Source organism: Castor canadensis, chromosome 2 (genome assembly GCF_047511655.1).
Source record: "Castor canadensis chromosome 2, mCasCan1.hap1v2, whole genome shotgun sequence".
Classification (NCBI taxonomy): Eukaryota; Metazoa; Chordata; class Mammalia; order Rodentia; family Castoridae; genus Castor; species Castor canadensis.
In genome coordinates, this window is record NC_133387.1 from 78,375,176 (window position 1) to 78,400,235 (window position 25,060).

Here is a 25,060-nt window from a genome sequence, read left to right on the forward strand (position 1 = left end):
TTGGACTTCTTGTTTCACTCACCCCCTCATCTTTTGGTGCTATTGATCCTACCTCCTTGAATCTTCTGTGCTTCATTCCATCTGGTCCAGCCCCAGTCTTATTATCCCAGTTCAGACCCTGTTTCTCTCTTATTTGGAATCCTGCAGTGGCTTCCTACTCAATATTCTCGCCTCTACTCATTGCTTCCCCTACTACCTGCAGCATTCTTGACTAGCAAATTCCTTTTGTTTTTTCATAAATGTTAACCCAATGATGTCTACTCTCCTCTAAGTTCTTTCATGCCTCCAATTACCCTGATAACTTTTCAATCTACTGCCTTTCCTTTTTCCATCTTCTCCCCAGCTTCCACCTCACTCACTCCACAGGAAGTTTCTAGACCATCCTTTTTCTAAATTCAACCACAGTCCTTCATTCCTGGTACTTTTCTTCCTACCTTCTTAAAGTCTCAGAAGTTCCCTGAAGTCTAAAAATGACACAGAAGGATCTTGTGTTATTGTATACTTATTATAAATATATATATATATATATATATATATATATATATATATATATATATATATCAAACGGCATCTTTCTGTTTCTCCCCCAGAACTCAGCTTGTCATTACCAACTCTGGGAACATGCTCTAACCATAAAGACTAAATTTCACTCATTTTGGGTTCCCAGAATTTACGGTCAATACTTAGGCATTGTAGCAGCTAGGTTAGTAAGTAATGCTGAACATCTATGTCAGGTGAAAATCCTGAAGAAGCAATATTTTTGGTAGACTTTATTTGAACAGTCAGCAGGATATGTGGACTATATATCATTTACTGGGCGTTCATTTTTGGTTCCTATGAATTAGACAGATATCATCTTAACTTTCATGGAGTTTGTAGTCTGGTAGGATAGGATACACACATTCAGAAAGGTGATTTTACATGAAGACAAATAATTTGAAGTAGTAAATGAAGTAGTAGTAGTAGGGATTGGGTATAGTTCTATGCTTTTTTAATTGATAAAATTGGTAAGCATCTGTGCTGTCATACTGCTGATGTTTTATCCAGACATATGCCAGTCATACAGTAGGTTAACATCAGTTAGTAGTGAGAACTATGCTTATTTGTGGGGCTAATGGTATTAGAGTTAAAGCACTATTGAATAAATAGAGGACATTTAATTAAGCTTTGGAAGAAACATGGTATCACCCAGTCGAATTACTGTCCAAGATAGCAAGGAGATTCTGGATCACTTCAGAAAACTGATTGAAGTAGGCCAATAAATAGAAGTTATAGAGAAGTATATTTTTACTTAATATAGAGAACATCTCTTGTTCATAATTTACTCATTGATAGAAGGATGCAGTAAATCTTTGATAGGTATGTGTTCCGGTACAGGTGATCTGTCAGAGGTGAGTGGGGAATTTCTTTCTAGGAGGGAGAAATAGCTTAGAGAGTTTCAAAGTTCCCTAGGATGATAAATTTATGGAGCTAAAACTAACACAGGATATGATCCTAGCCAGAGCAACAAGACCCCCTCAGAAGAGGTGGATGGAAGAGAGATGACATTTCTCTGGAAAAAGGGCACATAGCAAGTATGAAATAATGTTGATTTACAACCAAAAGCGTTTTCATGCTGATTGGCTGGAAGACCAAAGATTTAGGGAAGGGATCTGACTGGAGAAGGACTGTATCAAGTGTTCTGCAATTGAATGTAGAGCTCTGTATGAATGCAAGGCATCATTAAAATAATACACTTTAATTATACCGTTTTAATGAACTTGTTCTTAGTCCATTTGTACTAGGAATAACATTATGTGAATTAATTGGAATAGTGTGCATATCTTTAATTTTAGGCATAACGATATGACAAGCCTTTTCCTCCTTTCCTTCCTTTTTTTTTTTTTTTTTGGCGGTACTGGAGGTTGAACTCTGGGTTTTCTGCTTGCTAGGCAGGCACTCTACCACTTGAGCCACAATCCTAGCCCTTTTTGAGACTGTGTTTTGCTACTTAGCTCAGGTTGACCTCGCTCCCTTAACTTCTGCCTCCAGCTTTCAGTGCTAGTCTTCATTTTTAATATTTAGTTGTTTGTTAAGGCATCATTTTATTTGGACTCAGGATTGGCTAGCCAGGAAAACAACAAGTGAACATGTTTTTCTTCATAGCTGCAATTATCATTGCTTTTTATAGTGGTTGGCATTTTGGTAGCACAGGTATTAAATTGTGAGCCACCTAGAAGTAAATAACTTAGATTTCTCAGGATTAAAAGAAAGGGACCTTGGTTGTAAAGTGATTAAATAAATTTTATTTGAACAACAATGGGTTGCAGCAAAATGCTTTTACTTTTATCTTAAGTCATATATTTAAGTTGTACATGATTCTTCGGTTATTCTTGTGTTTGTTTTTTCCTTCTAGCAAAAGTAATTTAGTTTTGGTATTTGAAGTTGTTAGTGCTTCCTAGAGAAAGAGTTAAAGTTTTCCAGTTCAAGAGGGAAAGCAGTCAAAGTGGAAAACCCCTTCATTTTTAACATTTTCCCAAGAAGCAGAACAGTCATTTTCTAATCTTCTCTTAATGCCCAGAGGGCATTAAACAGACATTGCCATTTAAAAAAGAGAAAAATAGGAATTGTATCATATTTGACAGAAGTATAAGTAAGAAGAAAAGCATCAAACCACAAAAAGTAAATTTATATTTTGTCCTCAGTGTTTGTGTCTTTTAGCTAGTAAGTTTATTAATCCTTATTGATGGAGGATTGATGAGGATATTTACAATGTTTTGTCTATTTAAAAACTTTGAACACTGTTATTTCTAAATAAACCATCTCACTTTTTTATTGAAAGGTGATAGTACAATTGCTATGGTTCAATTTATAAATTTGTAAATACTCACTTGGTAAATAAGATCTCTTCACACCTAGGTGTGACTCTTTGGGGAGGCATGCAGAGAAAAAAAAATCCTCCCAATGTGTATTACATCTTGTCTCTTCAGACTTAAGATGAAATTGCTTAAAATAAAAGCAAAGATAAAAACCCATTTGCTTCAGTGTGCATTTGGAAGGTTACAAAACTGAACTAAATATTGATGTTTGCTTTTTGGCATTTTTGTTTTTTAATTGGCAAGTTAATAGGGATACTTCCTTGGGTGAGATCATTTTCTGTGAACTTGGAAAGAATCACTCTGCCTGTTTTACAGTGGATGCATGGAAAATACATCATTTGAGCATATGCTGTTTATTTTTTATTATGAAATTTATTGGTAATACAGAAAAAATATGAGTAATAAGTTGAATAAATACTTATCTATTCACTAAGTACTGTGGCTGTATCCTTACGTTTTTGTCTTGTTTACCATAGGACATTTGTTTTTCAAGAAATAAAGCTTAAAATATACTTCAGGCATTCTGGGTACAATTCATTCACTCCCCACAGTTGGCTATTATCCTAAGTATGGTGTTTACCATTCTCATTCACTTTCTTTCTTTCTTTTTTTTTTTTTTTTGCAGTACTGGAGTTTGAACTCAGGATCTGTGCTTACTAGGTAGGTGCTCTACCACTTGAGCCAGGCCCTCAATCCTTCTTGGCTTTAGTTATTTTTCAGGTGGGGTCTCAAGTTTTGCCCAGGGCCCATCTCAGACCACAGTCCTATACTAGGGCCAGTCTCAGACGACAGTCCTATACCAGGGCCAGTCTCAGGCCGCAGTCCTGTACCTCCTCTTGAGCTGAGATCACAGATGTGATGTGTGACTCATGTATGGTTCGTTGATTGAGATGGGGTCTTGCTAACTTTTTCCTTTGGGCTGGCCTTGAACCAAGATTCTTCTGGATGGATCTCTGCCTCCCAAGTAGCTGGGATTGCAGATGTAAGCTAGCCTGCCCCTCCTTAAGTAGCTGTTCTAAGTGGTATGTGCACATTTATACTCTCCCTGAAAGGGCTTGAGAATTTCAGTGTTCCATATCCTTGCCAACACTGGGATTATAAAAGTTTAAGATGTTATCCAGTTTGATGAGTGATTTGGTTTCTCATTGAACAGCTTTTCATATAATTACTGGCTGCAGTTTTCTTTTTTTGCTTATTACCAGTTCCTTATTTTTAATATTTTTCTTGTTTTGTTCTGGTTTTTATTCTTCTAAAGGTGTTCTTTAAATAATATCATTACAAATTCTTTGCTGGTTACTTTCATTACAGTACTTTCCCCCAGTTTGTTTTATCTTTGCACCTTTTAAAGGGTTTCTTTTAGTTTTTTGTTTTGTTTTGAGACAGGATCTCTGTATGTAGCCCAGGCTGACCTTGAACTCAGGATCTTCCTGATTTAGTCTCCTGAACACTGGGCTTATAGGTGTGCACTGTGATGCCTAGTCTTAATGGTTTCTTTTGTTGCACAAAGGTTTTAATTTTAAAGTTGACAAAATTTTGTCACTTTCTACTTGAAGTCATAAAGTTAACTCTGTTTCCTACAAGTTTTTATAATAGAGAAAATCATACAGTTTAATAATTTCCTTTGTTATCTAGACATATGCTTTTATTTTTGAGATGTATCAACATTAAAAAAAGTCTGATTAATTGGGTTGGTTCTGTTTTATATAGGCTGCAACTGGGAACTGTATCACTTAAAGATTTGAGTATGTTAAATGATGTTGCTCGGAAGAACTTTTGAGATAATCTGGTCTGAAATTGATATGCAGAGAGAAAGGAAGTAGCAATTCTAGAAGTACTCATATTGGTGATGAGTTGTGTACCTGTGGTTCTACTGTCTTCATTGCCTGAGCAGCCTTACCTCCAATAGAAGCTTTGTACTACTGGTAAAGTAAATCTTGAATTAACTCTTGAACTGAATAAAATAGTGGCTACTATTTACATCTATAAAATAAAACATTCTAGAAATTTTAAGTACATTTTAATTAGAAATTTTAAATAAGTAAAACATGCTAGAAATTTTCATGAGAAGCTAACAAGTCACTTTGTTCCTAACCATCCAGATAAAACAAGACAATATCAGAAGCAAGCAGTAGTTGGTTATTATGATTATAACTTGTTCATCTTTCCATGATGAAAATGGGATTATAAAAAATAACTAGACATTGGTTTTATTGGGAATCATCTATTTTCTGTAAGATACATATTTACTATTGGAATGCTTTGATTGCAAACATCCTCTACCGTGGGTCCTGAGAGGGAAACTTACCCTGTTGCAAGGTCCCATAACTTTTCTGCAGCTGTATCGATACCTATACCACACATGGCCTCTCCTCCACTTCACTAAATAGGCTATGTTTCTGTATCACTCAATTATCAGACTCGTTAAGCTCAGGGATAAAGTGAAGTGCATTTCTTATGCCCAAAATAAGTGACTTAAGATTTTTGCACAGTTTTTTTTTTTTCCTTAAGGAAGTGTTGCAGAGGAACTTCAGAGTGAGTGACAGTTGACAAAGATATGGTTGCCCAGCAACTGGCAATTTAAATAACTAGGAGTTGATGTGATTTGCTAACCTGATAAACAGCAAGGACTTTAATATACTGTGAAGGACTGCTACAGATGTTGCACTGAGCTATTTATATGTGTTGATTTCTCAGTCTATTTTAATATATGTGTATATAATATGCAGATTTTTTTCCTGCATATGAACTGGAATATGAAAAGCAAAGGCTGTATCTCTTCCCCTTTGTGACATTAATAGAAGTTGCCTGAAATAATAAGATTTGTTTTAGCTTCCTTTCAAAGGAGGCTTTCTCAGAAGGAATAAATGTCCTGTGGGTCGAGTGCTGATTTTGTTTTGAGTTCTGATGCTGTATTTGTACTCAGTAATTGCTGTTACCTTATTTTTGCAGGATCTATAATTTGAAACTTTTCTCCATTTGTTCAAATGGAGTGGCAGTTGCTCTTGATTCTCCACAGAAATAATGGGATTTAATAGGATTGACTCTAAGTGAGTTAGTTTAATTGATTAGCCTGTTTTACTAATAGGATCATCATGAGATGTCCTCCTGAGCCAGTTAGCTTCCTGCAACAGGTGAATCTGTCTGTCCAGCCTCCTTGAGCCTCAGTGGACATCTCCCACATCATTCTTCAAAGAGATGATAGAAAAGCCGCAGTCCACACTATACTGAAGTAGTCTGGTAACCTAAAGAGTGCTTCCTCTTTGCCAGAGGTCAGAGCCACCATTTTGGATATAAAGAACTGATGGTATATTTGTGAATCAGTCTTTTTAAAAATTTTCCCATCTTGTTGGGAATAAAATATACCACATGAAACAAACAACTATCCAAATGCTGTTAATAGCACAGAAATTGAGATAATTTTGACCTTGAAAATATTTTATGACACAGGCAATGCAAAAAAATAGATAATTTTAATCCTGAAATAGTTGAAGGACACACAGTTAGGTAATTTTTAAATTGTTTCTCGAAATTATTCACAATTCATTGAGGGTAAGACTTAGGTAATTTTTGGGGAAAACAGGACAATTTTGCCAACCATTCATCTTTTTTTTTTTTAAATTTTTTCCCCCCCTCCCTCCCTTAACCCTCCTTACCCCTCAATACCCAGCAGAAACTATTTTGCCCTTATCTCTAATTTTGTTGAAGAGACAGTATAAGCAATAATAGGAAGGAACAAGGGTTTTTGCTGGTTGAGGTAAGGATAGCTATACAGGGAGTTGACTCACATTGATTTCCTGTGCATGTGGGTTACCTTCTAGGTTAATTCTTCTCGAACTAACCTTTTCTCTAGTTCCTGGTCCCCTTCTCCTATTGGACTCAGTTGCTTTTAAGGTATCTGCTTTAGTTTCTCTGCATTGAGGGCAATAAATGCTATCTAGTTTTTTAGGTGTCTTACCTATCCTCATATCTCCCTTGTGTGCTCTCGCTTTATCATGTGCTCATAGTCCAATCCCCTTGTTGTGTTTGCCCTTGATCTAATGTCCACATATGAGGGAGAACATACGATTTTTGGTCTTTTGGGCCAGGCTAACCTCACTCAGAATGATGTTCTCCAATTCCATCCATTTACCTGTGAATGATAAGATTTCATTCTTCTTCATGGCTGCATAAAATTCCATTGTGTATAAATAGCACATTTTCTTAATGCATTTGTCAGTCAACCATTCATCTTTGAATAAAATTACTGTCTTAAATCTATATGCCAGCTTTTTTCTCATGGCATGTCTGCCTTCTATCCATAAAAATAACAAAAACTACCTTCTCCAAATTCTCATAGCACATATGCTATCCTATTCCTTTTAGTAAATGATGGCTATCAGGGCTGCAATATTTCACAGTTAGGGACCATTTGCAACACAGTGACCCAGACAAACGGTATTTCTCATTTATTGAGCATGATGCTAAGTATCTTAAATACATATTTTCCCTCGTCCCTAATGACCCTGCAAGTAGCTAATAGATACAGCAACTTATTAGTGAAGAAAGGGAAGTTCAGAGTGGTGAAATCATTTGCTTTGAGAAGGTAGGAGGAAAGTCAGTGAAGTGGAATTTGCATTAAGGTCAGTAAGAGTCCAAAAACAATGGCTTTTTCAAAGTGTTACTCTCTATATGTTTTATTATTTTGTTTCTTAATTGTTCAGATTCACATGTTGATTCTTCAGTGTGAAGATACTTAGGCTTAGTTGGAATCATGGTAGCTTATTAAAAATGTCTCTGAGCCCTTATCTCAAAAATTGTCTTTCAGGAGGTCTCAGATTTCTGCATTTTCAGAGAGGAAACACACTCTGGAAATCCCTGGTATGATATCTGTGAAGCAGAAACTTACCCTTAGTTTGTACTGAACATTCATAGCAAGTACTCAGTTAGTTCATGTTAGCAAATACGTTGTGCCTGTGCTATATATACATAGCCCAAAAAGTTGTGTAGCATGAACCTGGATTACTCTGAATGGAACATAAAGTTTGTGTAAGATAGAAAAGTCAATACTAATTGGCAGGACAAAATTCAAAGAACAAGATTTCTGATATGATGATGCATTATTTCCAGTGTTATTCTGAAAATTTACGTATATCCTATGGTATTGGATATGTTAACAAGAAAATCTCTGTAGAAATAAGAAAAGCATAGGCTAGAAAAGATCCAGAGAGAATTGGAATTGAGATAAATCTTAAGTATGAAATAGAGTTCTTTGGGAGGGATGAGAAGGACATAAAGATGAGAGATGTGAGATTGGTTCAGTTCATTAGTGAAGATGGGTTCTTTGGAAAGGGGTCAAAGAAATCATGGCCTATTAAATTGAAAGAAACCCAGGAGAAGCCTAGTGGAAAGAGACTGACTCACTGTTGAGGGGATATGGAGTAAATGAAATCTTTGATAGTGTGAGTATTAGTTGGGGAAGGGGCCCATGTACCTTACATTTTTGAGCGATCATCCTGGTTTCCTTCTTCATTGTGTGATAATTCTGCTGTTATCATCTCCTCATCTAAGAGGCATGTCTGGCCATGTCTGGAAGTGCATCTTAGTTGGCTTAAAATTGGATGAATCATGAGCAATAGATAGAGCAGTGAGTAAAGTGATCAGTGGAATCCTTCCTGAAATTGAAGACAGGCCTTTGAGTCTATTGAAATACCCAAGATGATCTGTTGAAATGGTAGAAAGGTTCTTTAGAGAAGGATCTATACTGTACTAGGGGAAGAGACTGCATATTTCTCTTCAATTTTGTATTAAATGATAGTTGTTACTAACTTACTGTTTTGTTTTTTTTTTGTATTCTAACATTTTCCATTCCATCAGCATCTTGGTGATTTTTTTGTGAGTCACACCAATGAAAGATTAAGGTAGGCATAGTATATTCACAAGCAAAGGATAGCATAGTATTTTTCCTTAGAATACACAATTGCCTCCTAAAAGAAAGACATAAAGGAAAAAAGCTTTAGTAATTAGATCCTTTTCTAACCCAAGTGGAGTGAGAAAGATTAATAGCTATGCTGCAGGACTCTGTTCCACAGTCAGAGGCCCTACGTGTCCCTCTTTTCTCTTGGGATAGAATTTGGCCTGAAGTAAAACAGAATTTCTGTACCAATGATAATAATAGCCAACATTTTGAGTAAGTACTCCTTACTGGATTACTTCACAATGTTTCCTCCAAGTCTCACAATGATCTGGTAAGTTAAATAATTCATGTTTAAGCCACTGCAGCTCAGAGAGGTTAATTGACTTCCAGACCACCCAGCTAGTGAGATGTTTTACAGGGGCTCTTTGCTGCCTATAGGTACTGTCAGATCTTCAAAAGGTAGGATCCAGCATTAAAGAAATCTCAGAACTTTTTTTTTCATAATGTATACAATATTGGAGTTTGAAAAAGAGAACCATGCTACTCTAAATTACAATGATAGATAAAGGTCTTTTGTATTTGGCTTGCTGATCATAACCTGTGCCTCTATACTGGTGTGGCAGTAAGTACACCAGGGAAGCCAGGTTCTTTTAAGCAGGCTTGATCAGGCAGTTTTCTGTAGTGAGGGTTATACTGTGTGAGTTACAAAGCCCTCCTGCTGCACAGATATCAGAGGTTGTCCGTTATAAGTTCCTTCACTTCCACTATTACTTCCTTTTCACAATTCTATTTTGGACTTCTGTCCCTTGTGTATTTACAGGTAGACAAAGCTCTTTTTTTTTTTTTTTTTTTTTTTTAACAACCTCTTTGCCATGACTGAAAAGGAGCCTGTATCCTGCAGTTTCTGGGCATTGTGATCTCATTTTAGACTCAAATTGGTGGTAATGATGACTGTGACTCCCTATTGTCCAGGAAAGAAGTTGCAGATAAGAGCCTTCAAAGATAATCCAATAAAACTCAATGGAGTAAAGCTTTTTGATAAAATGATCTTTATTATGTAGAGGCTGTTGGGATACCATTTGAATACTGGATACCCCGGGGGCTGAACCCAGTGTTTTAAAAACCAAGGCTTACTACAAAAGATCTGTTTTTATTAGTGCAGGTACTGAGGTTGGCAGGATTTCTTATGAAATGAAATATCCAGCAGACCATTCCTGATTATGTTATGTATTTTTAGATGTTACCATTGAGTTATATTTATAGGATAGACTACTGAATCCTATCTTAAATATGCAAAATGTATGCATAACTAACCTCCCAAGCTGCGTTCTCTGCTCTATATTATACCATATAATGTAGCCTGTGCTTAAATGGTTCTCCTTAAAGTCTTAGCAAGGAGCTTATTTTTTGCTTTCAAAATGTAATCACAGAAAGTGTGAGATGTGTGGTCCTGTGGGTGACATTTTCTGCTCTTAGCATGCTCTAAGGGTGAAGCTAGGAAACCATTGAAAGTGCAAGTGGAGACTGAACCAATAGTCTTGTGTAGATAACTCCCCAGAGACCAAAATGAGCTGAAGTGAGTTGATATGCTAGTCTTTGTCAGATAATTAGATGATTTAGAGCACCAGGTATAGGTTGTGGACCACATCATTCACATCATTGGTGTGTCTCTTGCTTGTGCCTTTTAGTTTCCTGGTCCCTAGAATCTCCACTATCCTCTTCCTTAGGACAACATAGTATAGTTGGGAGCCTTATGAGCACAGTTCTTCTACTAAAGCTGAAGGAACAAGTCTCTATGTCACATCCTCCTGTATGTTGATGAATAGTGGCAGACTTAAGCTTATAGAACTTGTCTAATAAAATGTTGATTTCTGTGGGAGAGAAAATCTGAGGATGATAAGAAGCTGAACCCTTTCAGTAATTAGATAAATCACTTCAATTGCAAAGCCTGCGAAATGATTTTCTTGGACAACATAATTCATGGGCAAATCTTGGGGCTGTCTGTCGTCTCCCCAAATCCCTGAAGGCTTATCAGGTCTGTTCTTCCTAACTCTAAACTCTAGAATATTTTTCTTTCTTTTTCTAGGATTGTATTCTAATGCTTTTAGAATTTTATATTAATGAATTGAATAAATGATTTCTCCCACCCCCAAACTAAAGATTCATGGTTTAGTTTTTTCCTTTCTGTTCATTTATCAAGGATTTTGTGTAGTTGCCATGTACCCAGGCACTGTGATAGGTGTAGAGGTTGCAGAGATGAATATAGTACAATACCCGGAACTAAGGAAGATAATCTCATGGTAGATAAGAACACTCCATTTACATAGGTTGTCTAGCAGAAGGGATGTTATTGTAGATATGTTACAAGGCACAGAGGGAACACAAATGAGGAAACTGACCTTTTACTTGGAATGGTGGGTTAAGATTTTCCGTTGGAGCATGGCCTTAAAGAGTTCAAGGTGGGAGGTAGAGAAAAGGTGATAGTATCCTTTGCAGATAGAGGTACGAAAGCATGGAAGTTTGTATGTGATATAAATGATGCTATGCAGGAATAATCAGGGCTAATAGCTGATGTGCTTTCATATAGCCATACCAGTGCTCATGCAAGTGTTCATTCTGATTAGCCAGTGCCTCTGCTTCAGTAGTAGTTATGAATATTGAATATTAGGCTGGGAGTAACGACATATTGCTTGGAACCAGTGGGGTAATATATGAGGAAAAGAAGGAAAGGAGACTGATTATGAAGGAACTTGAATGTGAGTTTGTGTGGCACTAAATTTTATTACTTACTCACTTGTTCATTCATACCAGATAGACACCTAGATTAAGAACCCAATCAAGAACAAAAAATTACTTGAGCCAGATGTGAAAAAAATTTGAAAGGCTAATGTTCTGATTGTCTTTGGGAAATGCAAGAAACAGAAATGAAATGGAATCACAGGTTTTCTTGGTGGGTGATAGAGTGTCTGGCATAGTAAGGATTGTTGAATCAAATAGGATGTTAAGAGTGATTTTCTAGTGCCTTTCTCCATGAATGAAATTATGGTAGGATTTCAGGTTCTGAGCCATAAAAGAGAGACCATGGGTCTGAGAAATCACTTTGTGCTTAGTGAACTGGTAGCTTGGGCCAGTCCCACCCATAAACTCTTTGTGCAGTGGATGTGATAATTGAATCAGCTTATGAAGCCTGCTGTATATAGGAATCACAGCTAATGGCTCCATCTGTGAAGAGAAGGACCTGCAGCTGAGTGTGAATGACTTTGTAGAATGAACCGTACATTTCAACTTGCCCTAAGTCTGAGAGAGATACATTAGAGACACACGTGTGAGGTTTTTCTTAGCTACTTAGGCTACAAAAGCATTCTGTTATATTAGTAGCACATTAATACCAATTGACTAAAAGAAATAAAAAAGAAAACTGCAGTATGATGCTCATATCATTAAAAACTCAAAGGAATATTGTGGTATTCAAGAAACATGAAGTCTAAATCAAATTTGAGAGCATCTGCTGTGAGATGGTTTGTAGACCTTTATTCCAATTTTTCAGTTAGTCTTATCTTTTCTAGTGGAGTTGTTTGTTAAATGATATTTGCTAGTAAAGAAGACCTGTAACCCCGTGGACTACTATGAAATTTTGATGACTGGGTAGGCAGGATATTCATAGTCAAAGAGCTCTGCAATACTGCAATATATATAGAGAGCACTGGCAAAGGGTCAGAAGACTAGCCCTTCCATTTACCAACACGTCCATGGATAGATCTTTGAGACTCTCTAAGATCTCATCTGTAAAGAGGGAATGATAATAGCTTATTTAGCATTCTCCAAAGGGTTGTGAAGATCAGAGGAGCTACTGCATGTTAAATTCTTTGTGAGCTGCAAAGCTCTGCTGACTTCCAGTGTTGTTACTATTGAGTGGACCATAGAGTGGAATGCTAAAAAAACCAATGGAGGGATCACCACAATGATGCTAATAAGAGTGATGTGGACTGGGAACAGAATGCAAGTGTTAGTGCCCTCCTTCCCAGTTGCATGGGCAAGCAAAGACATTGCAGGATGTCACCCCTCTGGGATATTGCCCTACATTGTTTCCCACGGTGTTATAGCAATAACTTGAAGAGAGCTAACCACCTTATATTTAGGGAAAGACTATCTTTTTGAAACAAATACTCTTAGTGGTCTTTTTGTGGATCCAAGTAGCTCAAGGAATCCAGTGAAGAGCCAGAAGAATCATTCCTGGATCTTAAGAGACAAAGGAATAATAGCAGTAGTTTTGTTTTCATTCTACTTGTGTTAATTTCTTTTGGTATTTTTTTTTTTTTTTACAACATAGACAAACTCATGCTCAAATTAATTGAAACTGTTAATTGAAAGTAGATATATTTCTATTGTATACTCTGATAATTTGCATTCATAGTCTGCATTCATTTTTTATTTTGTTTTGCTCTTTTTTGGCATCTACATATTTGAAGGCCAGCATTCTATTATTTCTAGTGCACACTTAAAAGAATGACAAACAATGAGGAGAAAAACTTCCCTATTCTAAACAAACTATCCCATTTAGATGAAGAGGTGTGGAAAGATTTGAGAATATATTGCCCATTCTCATAATAGATGTTGACCACTGACCCCTTTCTTTTTCAAGCAGCTAAAAATGATTTTAACCCATGTAAAATTATGTGTCAATTCTGTCCCTGAAAGATGTGGATGAGGCTACTAATCTGTTGATTCTGTGGCCCTGAGGAAGGGAAGCCTACGGCCCTTGAGGCACGTACACGTCAGTGTGCATGTGTACACAACAGATTGAATGCCCGAGAAGCATTTTAGGAAAGCTCCTTCAATGACTCTATTCCAGTTGTGCAGCACAAGTTGTAGAGATAATTTTGGTTTAATGTGACTTATCAGAGATGGAAATGCAATAAATGGAAACAAATGCATATCACGCAGGGCTTTGTAATGTTAGAAGAATGTGTCAGCAGGTATTTAAAAGGTTGAATGTCAGAGAGAGTTGTTCAAATTTTAAAGGAATTGATATTCAGAAGTCAAATTCCTATTTCCATCCCAGATTCAATTTGCAACTCAGCTCTGGAACCATGAAGTCAAAACCTAACAGTTACACACCTAGCCCCAAACCAGCATGTCATGGACATTGTTACTATGTTGTTGTGGAAATAAGTGGCAGAAGTTATGACTGTTTAACTGTTAGAAATTATTGGTTAAGTTGAGAAGCTGAGTTATATTTATAATATACAAGTAGCAATTGTACAAAAGTACAGATTAACAATATTAAAAAATTTGTTAGCATAAATTTATTATAAAAAAGGAGTTCATTGTGATATTTATAACATGCATATAATGTACCTTGATTGCATTCACCCCATGTATATTACTCTTTCTAAACTCTTCTGTCTCCTCCCCCTTCCTTTTTAACAGTTTTTGGTGGGGTTCATTATGCTATTGTCATATATATATATATATAGTATAAGATTAATTTCCATCATATTCTCCTTCCCCTCTTCTCCCACTCACTAGTTTTTTCCACAAATAGTCTCCCTTTAACAATCATGTGATACTATTTTTTTAGGTCTAGATTCTACATATGGGCAAAAACAGTGATAGTTTTCTTTCTGAACTTGGTTCATTTCACTTAATGTAATGATCTTCAGCTCCCTTTTCCTGAAAATAACAGTTTCATTCTTCTCTGTGGCTGAATAGTGCTCCATTGTATAAAGTATCACATTTACTTTATTCAGCCTTCTGTGTTTGGGCACCTAGACTGGTTCTGTGTCTTGGCTGTTGTGAGTAGTGCTGCTACAAAGATGGGTGTACATTTTTCTCTATTGTAGGTTGACTTACATTCCTTAGGGTAGAAAAATATTTTTTAAGAACACAGTCTATGTATTTGATAGATGTTTCCTGTTCCTTTGCTGAGGTGTTTTTTGTTTGTATATTTTTGTTGTTGTTTAATACAGAGTCTCACTATGTATCCTAGACTGACCTTGAACTCAAAATCTTCTTGTCACTACCTTCTGAGTGTGTAATTATAGGCATGTGCCTCCATGCCTGGCCTCCGGTTTGCTCTTCTTAATTTAAAATCATACTGTTGCTGAAAATCAAGAATACATAGAGTATATATGAAATGTTTCAGAGTACAATGTAAAAATATAAAAACGGCAAAAATCTTGCAGCCACATTTGTTAATTTAAGGTAGTCTATAAATTTAAATCCCAGTAAATTTAATTTTTATTATTCTTGACATTTAATTGTAAATCAGACATCTCAATTTTCTCACCTATCAGGTGTGGGAGGTATGATGGTTATGATGGTTATATGAGGGAAAAGTTATCTATTCGTATGGTTTTTGTGAAAATAATACCAAATATGGTGGTATGTTTTCAAAGCACATTGTACCTATAAAGAAGTATGCAAATAATGTCAGTATTATAATAAATATGACGTTGGTGTTCTTTTTATTTAGTCTCCAATGCCAGAGTGTCCATTTCTTTATATAAAAATAAAGGCTTCTACTTTTCATGTTTTGTCTTTTTCAAGAGATGCTTCTTTTTTGCTGTTATAGAAACTAAGATTCTTTGGATAAGCTGGGTGCCAGTGGCCCAAGCCTGTAATCCTAGGTACTTGGGAGGCTGAGATCAGGAGGATAGTGGTTCAAGGTCAGCCTAGCAAAAACTTTGTAAAACCCTATCTCAATCAATAACTGGATACAGTGCAGTGCACCTGTCATCCTAGGCTACACAGGAGACTGAGATCAGGAGGATTGCAGTTCTAGGATGGCTGGGCAAAAAAATTCAAAAGACCCCATGTCAGTGGAAAAAAGCTGGGCATGGAGGTGTTTGCTTGTCATCTCAGCTAAGGTGGGAAACTTAAAATAGGAGAATCAAGGTCCAGGCTGGGCTGGGCAAAGAGCAAGGCCCTGTCTCCAAAATAACTAGAGCAAAAGGGGCTAGAGATGTGGCTCAAGAGGTAGAGCACCTGCCTTGCAAGCAGCAAGTCCCAGAGTTCAAACCCTAGTACCACCAACAATGCCAAAAATATAAGCATAATCAGTATACATTTTGAAAGGAATTTATATTAGTGTACATTTTTATTGTTACTAAATATTAGTACTTATCAAGTGCTAAAGATAGTTTGAAAAGCAGCCTGCTAGATCTGATGATTCTAGCCGGTTGTTTTAATAACTAAATAGCGTATTTCTGTTTAGAGACAGTATAGGTATTCTTGGTGATATTATATAGTTCTTCAAAGAAATTATGTATTTATATCCAGCTTTGTACTTTTTGGTAAAAATAGTCATAACACTTTCAAAATACTGATGAGAAAACGAGTCACAATAAATGCTTTGGATTCTCAGGATAAAGAGATGTACAATTTTCAGAGTTACAGCATCTGTCTATAAAAATAGTGCAATTGGAATATACTGTTTTAGTAGATACTCATTAAGTATAACTTTAAAGCTTCTTCTTTTTCTTAAGTTTGACATTCCAGTAAACTATTAAGGAAAGTCCTTCCAATTGCTTTTCCTCTAAGTGTCTAAAAGTGGGAGTGCATTCAAATTAAAAGCAGAAAGTCCCTTAAATTCCTCTCAAGTAGTCAATCCATCCTGTTAGTGCCACTCCTAGAAAGACGATGGCTATTATTGCTTTTAGCTGGAACAAGATTGCAAAAGACTTCAAGAAATGGAAATTGTAATGGAAAGTTTTCTGTCACTCCTACAGTTTGTGTGTGGTCCATTTGTTGCTTTTTTTAGGCCATTAACATTTTTTTTCCACCAGTAAGTCCTATCTCTAGAAGTAAGTATTTGACAGCGATTGTTAAAAGTGCTACGTAGTGATATGTTTGTATCTAAAACTCAAAAACTAAATTTTAATTTCTATAGTAATGATAATAGCTAGAGAGTGATAAGTGGTAAACTAAGCATAATTATATGAAGTACTTTCTCACCACAGATCCTTTCTACACCTATTGTTTTGTTTCAGTGTTCACAATGCTCCTGTGCTATTTGTTCTTTTTTCTTTTTTTCTCATGTTGGGGATCAAACCCAGGGTCTCATACCCACTAGGCAAAGACTCCACCACTGACCTGACCCCCAGTCCACTTATGCTGTTTTATAGATAAAGAATTAGAGACTTAAGAGTTTGATGTGTCTTCCTCAAAGACCCACAGTCAAGCTGTGGCTGGGTTGAGACTCAAGGCCAGCTCTCTGTTTCTTTCTTTCTTTTTTTTTTTGGTGAGATTGGCATATCAGTATCTTACACATTGCATATATATATTTTTAACATTCTAGGTTTCTCCTCTGCCAACCCCTTTTGGATCATCACTGCCAGCTGAACAAACACAGATTGTGAATCTGAACCCTCAACCATCAGTCCTGAAACCCACCATGAGCTCTCCAGTGCAACCGGGTTAGTCTTGTTGTTTTGTAAACTGGTAACAGACTTTATGTGAAGGACGTTGCTTTGTGTTGCTTCAAACTAAGCTATTGAAATCATAAAGGAACATTTTTTTTCTGATGAAGATTAATTGATATGATAATAAATTTAGAATTTTGCATTCTATAAGTAATCCTCTATTAAACTAATTTCCTTTCTTGACAATTTCATTTCTGTTATTGTTTGAGCACAGGATTTTGATTCTTCTGTTTCTAATATGACATTTAGATAGAAGTTATGAAGTTATAAGTATTATACAGGAATCTAATTTACACCCACAGTCTTTCTGACCTAAGATATATCTATTTGCTTTTAAATTATGCTGTGGGGTTTGGGAGTTGGCTTGTGGATTGACTCCACCTTTGTCTCTTTATACACAGGAAGGATATTTTTCCTCCCCACCCTTCTTTACTTCCACTCCTGTTTCCTATATACGTATTTAATAGTAATCTCAGCACCTGCTTCCTCCAAGTCCAGAGTGATATGTGTGGCTCGTGCAGTGCTGTGATCAGCACAGCCAACACCCATTCCTCCAGGGTGTTGCTTTTGGAACAAGTTTTGACAAGGATGAACTAGGGTCAGATCCCACATGTTGGTCATAGACAAATTGTAAAATAATTTTCTGCTTGGATCATTATAGAAGTATTTGTTTGTATATGTTCTTTAGCATGTTGGTATATGTGAGTTATCCAACTCTGTAGGTCAAAGCTAATATAAGACGATATTCAGAGATCAAAACAGAAAATTTTGCTGAGATTTTTGATCTCTGGAGTGCTGCATCCAGATTAGCTGCTCGTGAATTCCACTGTCTCATCAACCTTGCTCGACATTTTCAATAGGTGCCAACTTGTATGCTGAATTTGGAACTAGAAATTATAGGAAAGTATAACTGTGATTCTAAAGGATGTAGTGAAGATAACCCCAAGTCTTTAGTCTGATTCATAATTTGGTGTCATGTCATCTAGTTAAACAGAAGAAGACTTACTTAGGCCTGTCACTTCTAAGTACCTGTGTAGTCCATTACTTAGAAAGTTTGTTGAAACAAGTCTGGGATGGGGCCTAAGAATTGTAATTTTTCCTGGTTCTCTTAGGCAGCTGCTGCCGCCTCCAGGTCATGCTTTGAGAACCACAAGCCCAGCCTCTACACCTGTTCCTCATTCCCTTTCCCTCCATCCCCCTTGTTGAAATGTGTTCTGTGAGCTGTGTTGCTCACTGCAATTATAGTATCGTATTATGCTTTCTATTGAGATGAACTGAAAATAATGTCTTCATTATATATTCATATATAAAGCATTTACAGATATAGTATGCATATTTATTTTATGTTTCAAAATTGCATAGTATAAGAGAGGCATTTAATTAAGAGCCATTGTGGTCAAATATGTATTTTCTTTTTCTTGTGGTAATATTTGGCAACTAGAATTAGCCATACTCTCTCCCCAAAGAATATTGATTTTATAATATTATTTTGTAATATGAAAGTATCATTTGAGACTGTTATTTTAATGAGAAAGTTCTTGCCAGCCATGGTAATTTTTCAACTAGGAGAAGGGGAAAAGTGGGGAATAAATGAGACAACTATTAAATGAAGTTCATTTGACTTTAGGGTCACTAAAATTTTCTTGTGTACTCTTTTTCTTATACATAATTCTGCTTGGTTGAGAACATCACTATACAGAGGTCTCAGTCAACTCTGAAAAGATTTTATGAATGAAATTTGCAATTGAGAAATGTCATAGGAAATGGGCCAGGTGGGCAGGAATCTCTTCTATTCATTGTAAGCAATAAACTATGATCAGGGCCCTGAAATGCACTTTTTGTGTATAAAAGAAAATGTTCTTGGCACAAATGTAAAATATTCTTCTGCTATTATTAGCTGGTATCTTATGGTGCCATATATATTCTACTTGTCAGATATAAATTGATCATTTGACTTAGAAAAAGCATTCTTATGTTTCATTTTTGTTTTTTAACTGTCTAAATAGATAATTGAATTGGTATTATGCAATCACCATCCATTTATTTTGCTCTTGTTCCATAACTGGTTACTAGGAGGAGTTGTGCACCAGAAAGAAAAATAGACTCATTTCAGTAGTTCCAGAAATTCTTTAATACTTATTGTGTTAGACCATTTGTGTTTGTCATGAAAATTCATTCTGGGGTAGAATTCTAATGTTCTCTATATTGACACCATTCTCAGAAATGTTTCTTCATCCATATTCAGATATAGTTGATATCATATACAGATTATTACTGTCTTGATCATGTATTCAGTCAAATAAGTGCTGATTTTTGTATATGGGATTCATTGATTTTTATTTTAACCTTTTTACCTAAATAATGTTCTGAATTAAAACATTGGGTATTCTTTTGTGTACTGAAGAGCCTTAAAGGAGGGGGAAATTGGATATGCTTGGCACAACTAACTGTCTCAGTTGTACTATTCATTCATTCATTCAAAACTTACCAGAGGTCTGTTTTATGCCAGGCAGTAGGATAACCAACAGGCACACAAAAGAGTGCTAAAACATGTTTTTTACCCCATAGTCAAGACCCTTCAGTGGGAAAGACAGAAATGTTAATAATTTTAGTTCATTTAGTTTCTTAAGTATTTTAATAAATATAAGACTAGAAATTCATTTTTTCTGTAGAGCAGTATGCATCCTATTTCTTGGTAATTTACTTTTTTGAGGATTGGCAGATCTCAGAAGGAAGAACTTTAAGGGTCATATAACTTAGTATTTCCCAAATATGTAATATAATAAAAATCACTTGGGACTCTTGTTAAAAATACAGATTGCCAGACTTCTCCCGCAAAGAGTCTCACAGTGTAGTCCTAGTATAGTGGGAGTTGGGTACTAGGTAACATTTTACACATTGCTTTTCACCTTAACTTGGTAAAGTGCAGAATTGCACATAATCTGCAATCTGTTTAATCTGTTTAATAGCACTAGTGTTTCTCATTTGGTGACTCTATGGAGACAAAAATATGTTCTTAAATCCTCTCTCAGTGTTTTTTTGTGAGCTAAAATAATTTAGTTATTTTGATCTTTGATGGTAAATAAGTAAAACAACTTAGAGTAGGTAATCATCTTTGGGGAAAATTGTAGGGTCTTAAGTGTATTCTCTGTTATCTAAGGGATTCCTGTTTTATGGGGAGGTGAACCAAATAATTTTTTTTTTTTCATTACTGGGGCTTAAACTCAAGGCCTACATCTTGAGCCACTCCACTAACCCTTTTATGTGATGGGTTTTTTCAAGAGAGTGTCTCACCCACTGTTTGTCTGGGCTGGTTTTGAACCATGGTCCTCCTGATCTTTGCCTCCTGAGTAGCTAGGATTACAGGAATGGTATCTGGCTCAAAGAGATTCTTACAGTATATGTTTTCTTCAAGAGAATTTGAAACCTATAATATTTCAGAGCAGAGTTTTAGTATGACCCAAGATTTTAGAAAACATGATTTGAGCCTAAACACTTAGATTGGGTTATATAAACCACAAAATGATTTCCTGTTACTTTTAATTTTGACAAACCTAACTTTTATGTTGTAATTTTGTTGCAAAATCATCCAAAGGAATTTTCTAGACATAGAGTCTGTGTGAGTGATCCCCCTAGGCTTGTGCAATGCTATGCCCTTTAGGCTTTAAGGTAGGTTTGGAAGGTACAGTGGCCATAACTGTGTTGTAACGTCCTATAATACTAGTTTTTCAAGCTTATTATACAAAGATAGATCATTTCCTTTTTCTTCATTTACCGTGTGGGCACACTTACATCAACTCTTCAGAAGTCCATGTTATGTGAGAGAACCACACTATATGTGCTGAAAATTTGTATCAAGACCTTATATTCTATTCATTTTTTCATGTTCTATTTATTTTTTCATTGGTCAATCTTGAGCAAAGACTGGTTAAGAGATTTCCCTTCATGCCTGTTTTACTAAACAGCTACATTCTCTTGTAGAAATGTAGAGTAGATTTAACTAATGATCACAAAGTTCTTTGAAATATAAATTGTTATGGAAATGCTAAGTAGTATAAACAATTTGAGGGCAAGCATTAATAAGAGCTTCACTGCAAGCATTTTTAAAGAGAACTAATAAAAGCTTCATGGTTCAATTAATACAGCACAACATCGGGTTTTCTGCAAGCATATGGGACCCAGAAGGCCTGCCCCTGTTTTTAAAATTTACGAACTCTTTAATGATTCACCACTTTTGCTTCAGTGCCTTAACCACTGTGGTGCCATTTAGTCATTAAGTAGGAAACTAAAACCAGGACAAAGTTACAAACAAATATCATAATGTCCAAGTGGGCATATTTCTTTCAGTTTTTTCATCATGTTATCATAAAAAATGGATATGAGATGAAATAGAGCCATAGGACAAATCAAATAGGTTATGACTTCCCCAGATGAGTATGATCACTGGACTTTGTAATGAAATGCAGGTCAAATCCTATTACAAGAAGCTTTATATAACTAAAACATTTTCAGGCTCCCGGCCAGTTATCTATTTCAAATAGCATTCAAGAACAACATTCCAAGATAATAAAATAAATTAGTCCCATGAAGTTTGTTGTGAAAGAATTTGGCCACAGGTTACAGTATGAATGGGAAGCACTACATGGTAAATTTATTACGTATTGTTTTGGATTTTTTTCTTTCTACCTGAACTTCACAGTTAAGTTCTTTTGGTATTTCTAAGTCTAATTTTCTTAATGTGATATTCAAGATTAAAATATAAGTCAGAGAAGGCATTCTCTTCATTTTTCAATTCCTGAGGAACAGTGCTTTAATAGTGAGGCATAAACCTTTTCCCAAAATGTTCAGTTTTAGTGTTTTGCACACTTATTTGTTCTCAAATGGTCTTTTCACTACTTTTTGTGGGTGATTTAATTTGTGTATTTCTCACTGTTTTCATTATTATACTACTATAAACAAATCCCATAATGTAGTTTAAACAGAAAACAAGGTTATTTATCTTTCAAATGGAGACCAAAAGGATTTTCTTGAGTGATAGGCTATTCATTTTCTAACTTTGAACTTGAAGCTTTTATTTAATTCAGCTCACGGATTTCAAACTCATTGTGCATTTCTACATCAAGACAATGGTAGGGAAATGGAAGAAGGGGATATATCAGGGTATCTGAAATTATAACTGAATGCATGCTGATGAAGAAGTACTTTAAGCTTAATAGTCACAATTCTTATGCTTGCTCTTTGTTGCATATTGGTGTCATGTTTTTAAACACCTTCATAATTTTAAATAATAATGATGAAAATCTTGTCCAAATATGCAATGGTTGACAAGTACCTGTTTTCATTGATCTTTCCATGAACACAATTATAAAGCAATGCTAGCTGATGTATTTTGTGAAGCTCCATGACTAAGGTCTTGGTACTGCTAACAAAACACACATGGACAGCCTTATTTTTATAGAATTATATGGGGCATTTATAGAAGATTATTTGTTTTCCTTCTGTATAGCTTAGGGTTTTAGAACTCTCTTAAGAGTTCCAAAAACACTGTGCTTATGTTGCAATAATATAGTAACTCTGAGGGAATACAGAAGGAATACAATGTTATCTGAATTTACAGTAAATAGCAGCAAAATATGTTACTTTCTATGGTTTTCTGTATATACCTAGTTTCTTTTTTAATGGTAGATTACAGATTTATTAAAAATGGTTAATGGGGCTGGTGGAGTAGCTCAAGAGGAGAGAGCCTGTCTAGGAAGCACAAAGCCCTGAGTTCAAACTCCAGTACTACTAAAAAACGGTTAATGACATTTATGAGAAAGTGGGAAATCTTCATTACATAAAGTACGCAATAATCAAAATTATATGAAAAGATATGATTTTGGTTGTAAAAACTCAAGCCATCTAAGAACTCGAGAAAAAGATGAAGTAAATAACAATGACTAGTTTGATAATAAGTCAGGCTATGGGACTTCATGCATATTTAATGTTCTTTTAAAAATTGTTTGCTTTATAATAAAAAATTGAATAATAATGCATATATTTAATTTCTGTTATTTTTGCAAATGTCATTGCATTGTCATCTTCTCCATTTATGGTTTACTGCTTCATAATTTGTTGAAGGGTTAGAAAAATAAGAACTGTTAAATTGTTAGTAACCCAATAAGCTCCAACAAGTACACAGTTCTCTTTATGAGTAAAATGAAAGTTTTTGTGTTTCTTACATTTGTAATTGCATTTTATTAGTCTCCCTTCCCTTCTTCTTTTCTTTTCTTTCTGTCTTTGCTATATAGATTTACAACATGTTGAATTTCCATTAGGTGAGACAGTTTTATGGCTTTGATTTTCACCATGGTGACTTGTGTTGCTTTGAGTTATTTTAACATCCAAAATGAGCTACTCATGACTAAAGTCTTTTTGGATTTTCTATTAAAATTTTGTCTTGATTTATGGGAAATGGAAAAACTCTGAGGTAGTCTGTGAAATTGTTTTAGATCTTTTTCTTTGTGATAGCTATCTACTATTTGATTATATGAGACTCTTTCCTCTTAAGATTGATGGTTTCTTTTCTGTTTCATTGCATAATTAACCTTTTCTCCAGTACTCTTAACTTCTGGGAGAAATTTTTCTTCATACCAGTTTTATAGTTCCACTGGAATCTGCTTTGGGTTTTTCCTTTGGAATTGTAATTTGTCTACTAATTTTACTGTCTGAAATTCTGGGAGTTCTGTGAGAGGACAGACAACTATATGGCACATATGTGGCACTCACGTTGTATCTTTCACTCCAAGAAAAACTTGTTCTTCAGAAAGAAATGTTGAAAGGACAAATTGTCAAGAAAAACTATTCCTGAGTTTTAGATTAGTGTTTAATAAAGCATGATTATACCTTGCAAGTCTGATGCTAGTGGATAGGCTAGTGTGTTTTTCTGATCTCAGATCTACAGTGTTTTCAGAGGTCAGAACTTAAACTTGATCTGATAAGAATAATATCGCAAGTCAATCTAGCTACTTCTTTAGTTTGTCACTGGGATTCCAAACGTTTGCCGGATGTGTTTATGAACATGGGATGTTTTGGGATATGATCCTTTCATTCAGAGATAGTGAAAGCCTGCAAAAATGCATGACTAACCTGGTGGTTGTGAAACAGTTATTCCAGAAGACCTACGTCTTCTCATAGATGTTGCATTAAAAATATTATGATTAGAAAAATTTTGAAAGCTTGTTTAGGAAAATGAAAGTGTGTAAGTATGAACATACTTTCTGAATAATTTCATTATGTTTGAATGTATACATATCTTTGAGACTAGTTCCTATGTTATCATGCCTTATTTTTTAGTAAGGGGGAATTGAATGTATGAAATTAGTAGAAAAATTTAGGAAGTTATAGGAAGAGGAAAAATAATACATACTATGACTTGTGTTAGGTAATGTGTGCTATTATTCCTATCAATTTCAGTAAATATATCAAAGCAGAATTTCCCTTCTGGTGGGAGAATAGATAATGTGCCTATTCATCTGCCTTCTTACCTTTGTTAGTTTTCTTTGTTTTTCTCTTCTCCTGCATAACTCTAAATAGGATTTTGGATCTGTCTCATTAAGTTTTAAAAAATGAAATACACAAGGAGGAAAGAAAGTAAAGGAAGAAAACTGGACAAAGTAAATACTCTTTGTACATATGTTCTGTGAAGCTACTACAAGAGAAATATGTCTGCCTCTGAGCTTCACAGTGCCAAGTCTGTTTTCTACTAAATCTTTACCCTAAATCTGATCCAGTCCACACCTTGTTTAAGGAATGCTAGTGGTTTTTTTTTTTTTTTTGTCACCTCTCTGTAAGGTATATAGATATTTGGCTCAGCTCCCTTTTTGGGCTTGTCTTCCTTTTTTTTT

At 35.4% G+C, this 25,060-nt stretch overlaps 1 protein-coding gene across 5 annotated transcripts in view; it reads left to right on the forward strand.

Annotated features, from left to right (window-relative positions):
- The window catches only part of Hdac9 (histone deacetylase 9), an 844,179-nt gene that overhangs the window by 54,311 nt on the left and 764,808 nt on the right, over positions 1–25,060 (forward strand). For 2 of the 5 annotated variants that reach the window (XM_074065100.1, XM_074065101.1), the window contains one exon: positions 17,051–17,168. In XM_074065100.1, the coding sequence (XP_073921201.1) occupies positions 17,147–17,168 (22 nt within the window). In that variant the 5' untranslated portion in view covers positions 17,051–17,146. Of the gene's footprint in view, positions 1–3,483; positions 3,519–4,565; positions 4,781–7,689; positions 7,716–17,050; positions 17,169–25,060 lie in introns of those variants that run through there. The other 3 variants (XM_074065098.1, XM_074065099.1, XM_074065102.1) reach the window with 3 other exon arrangements.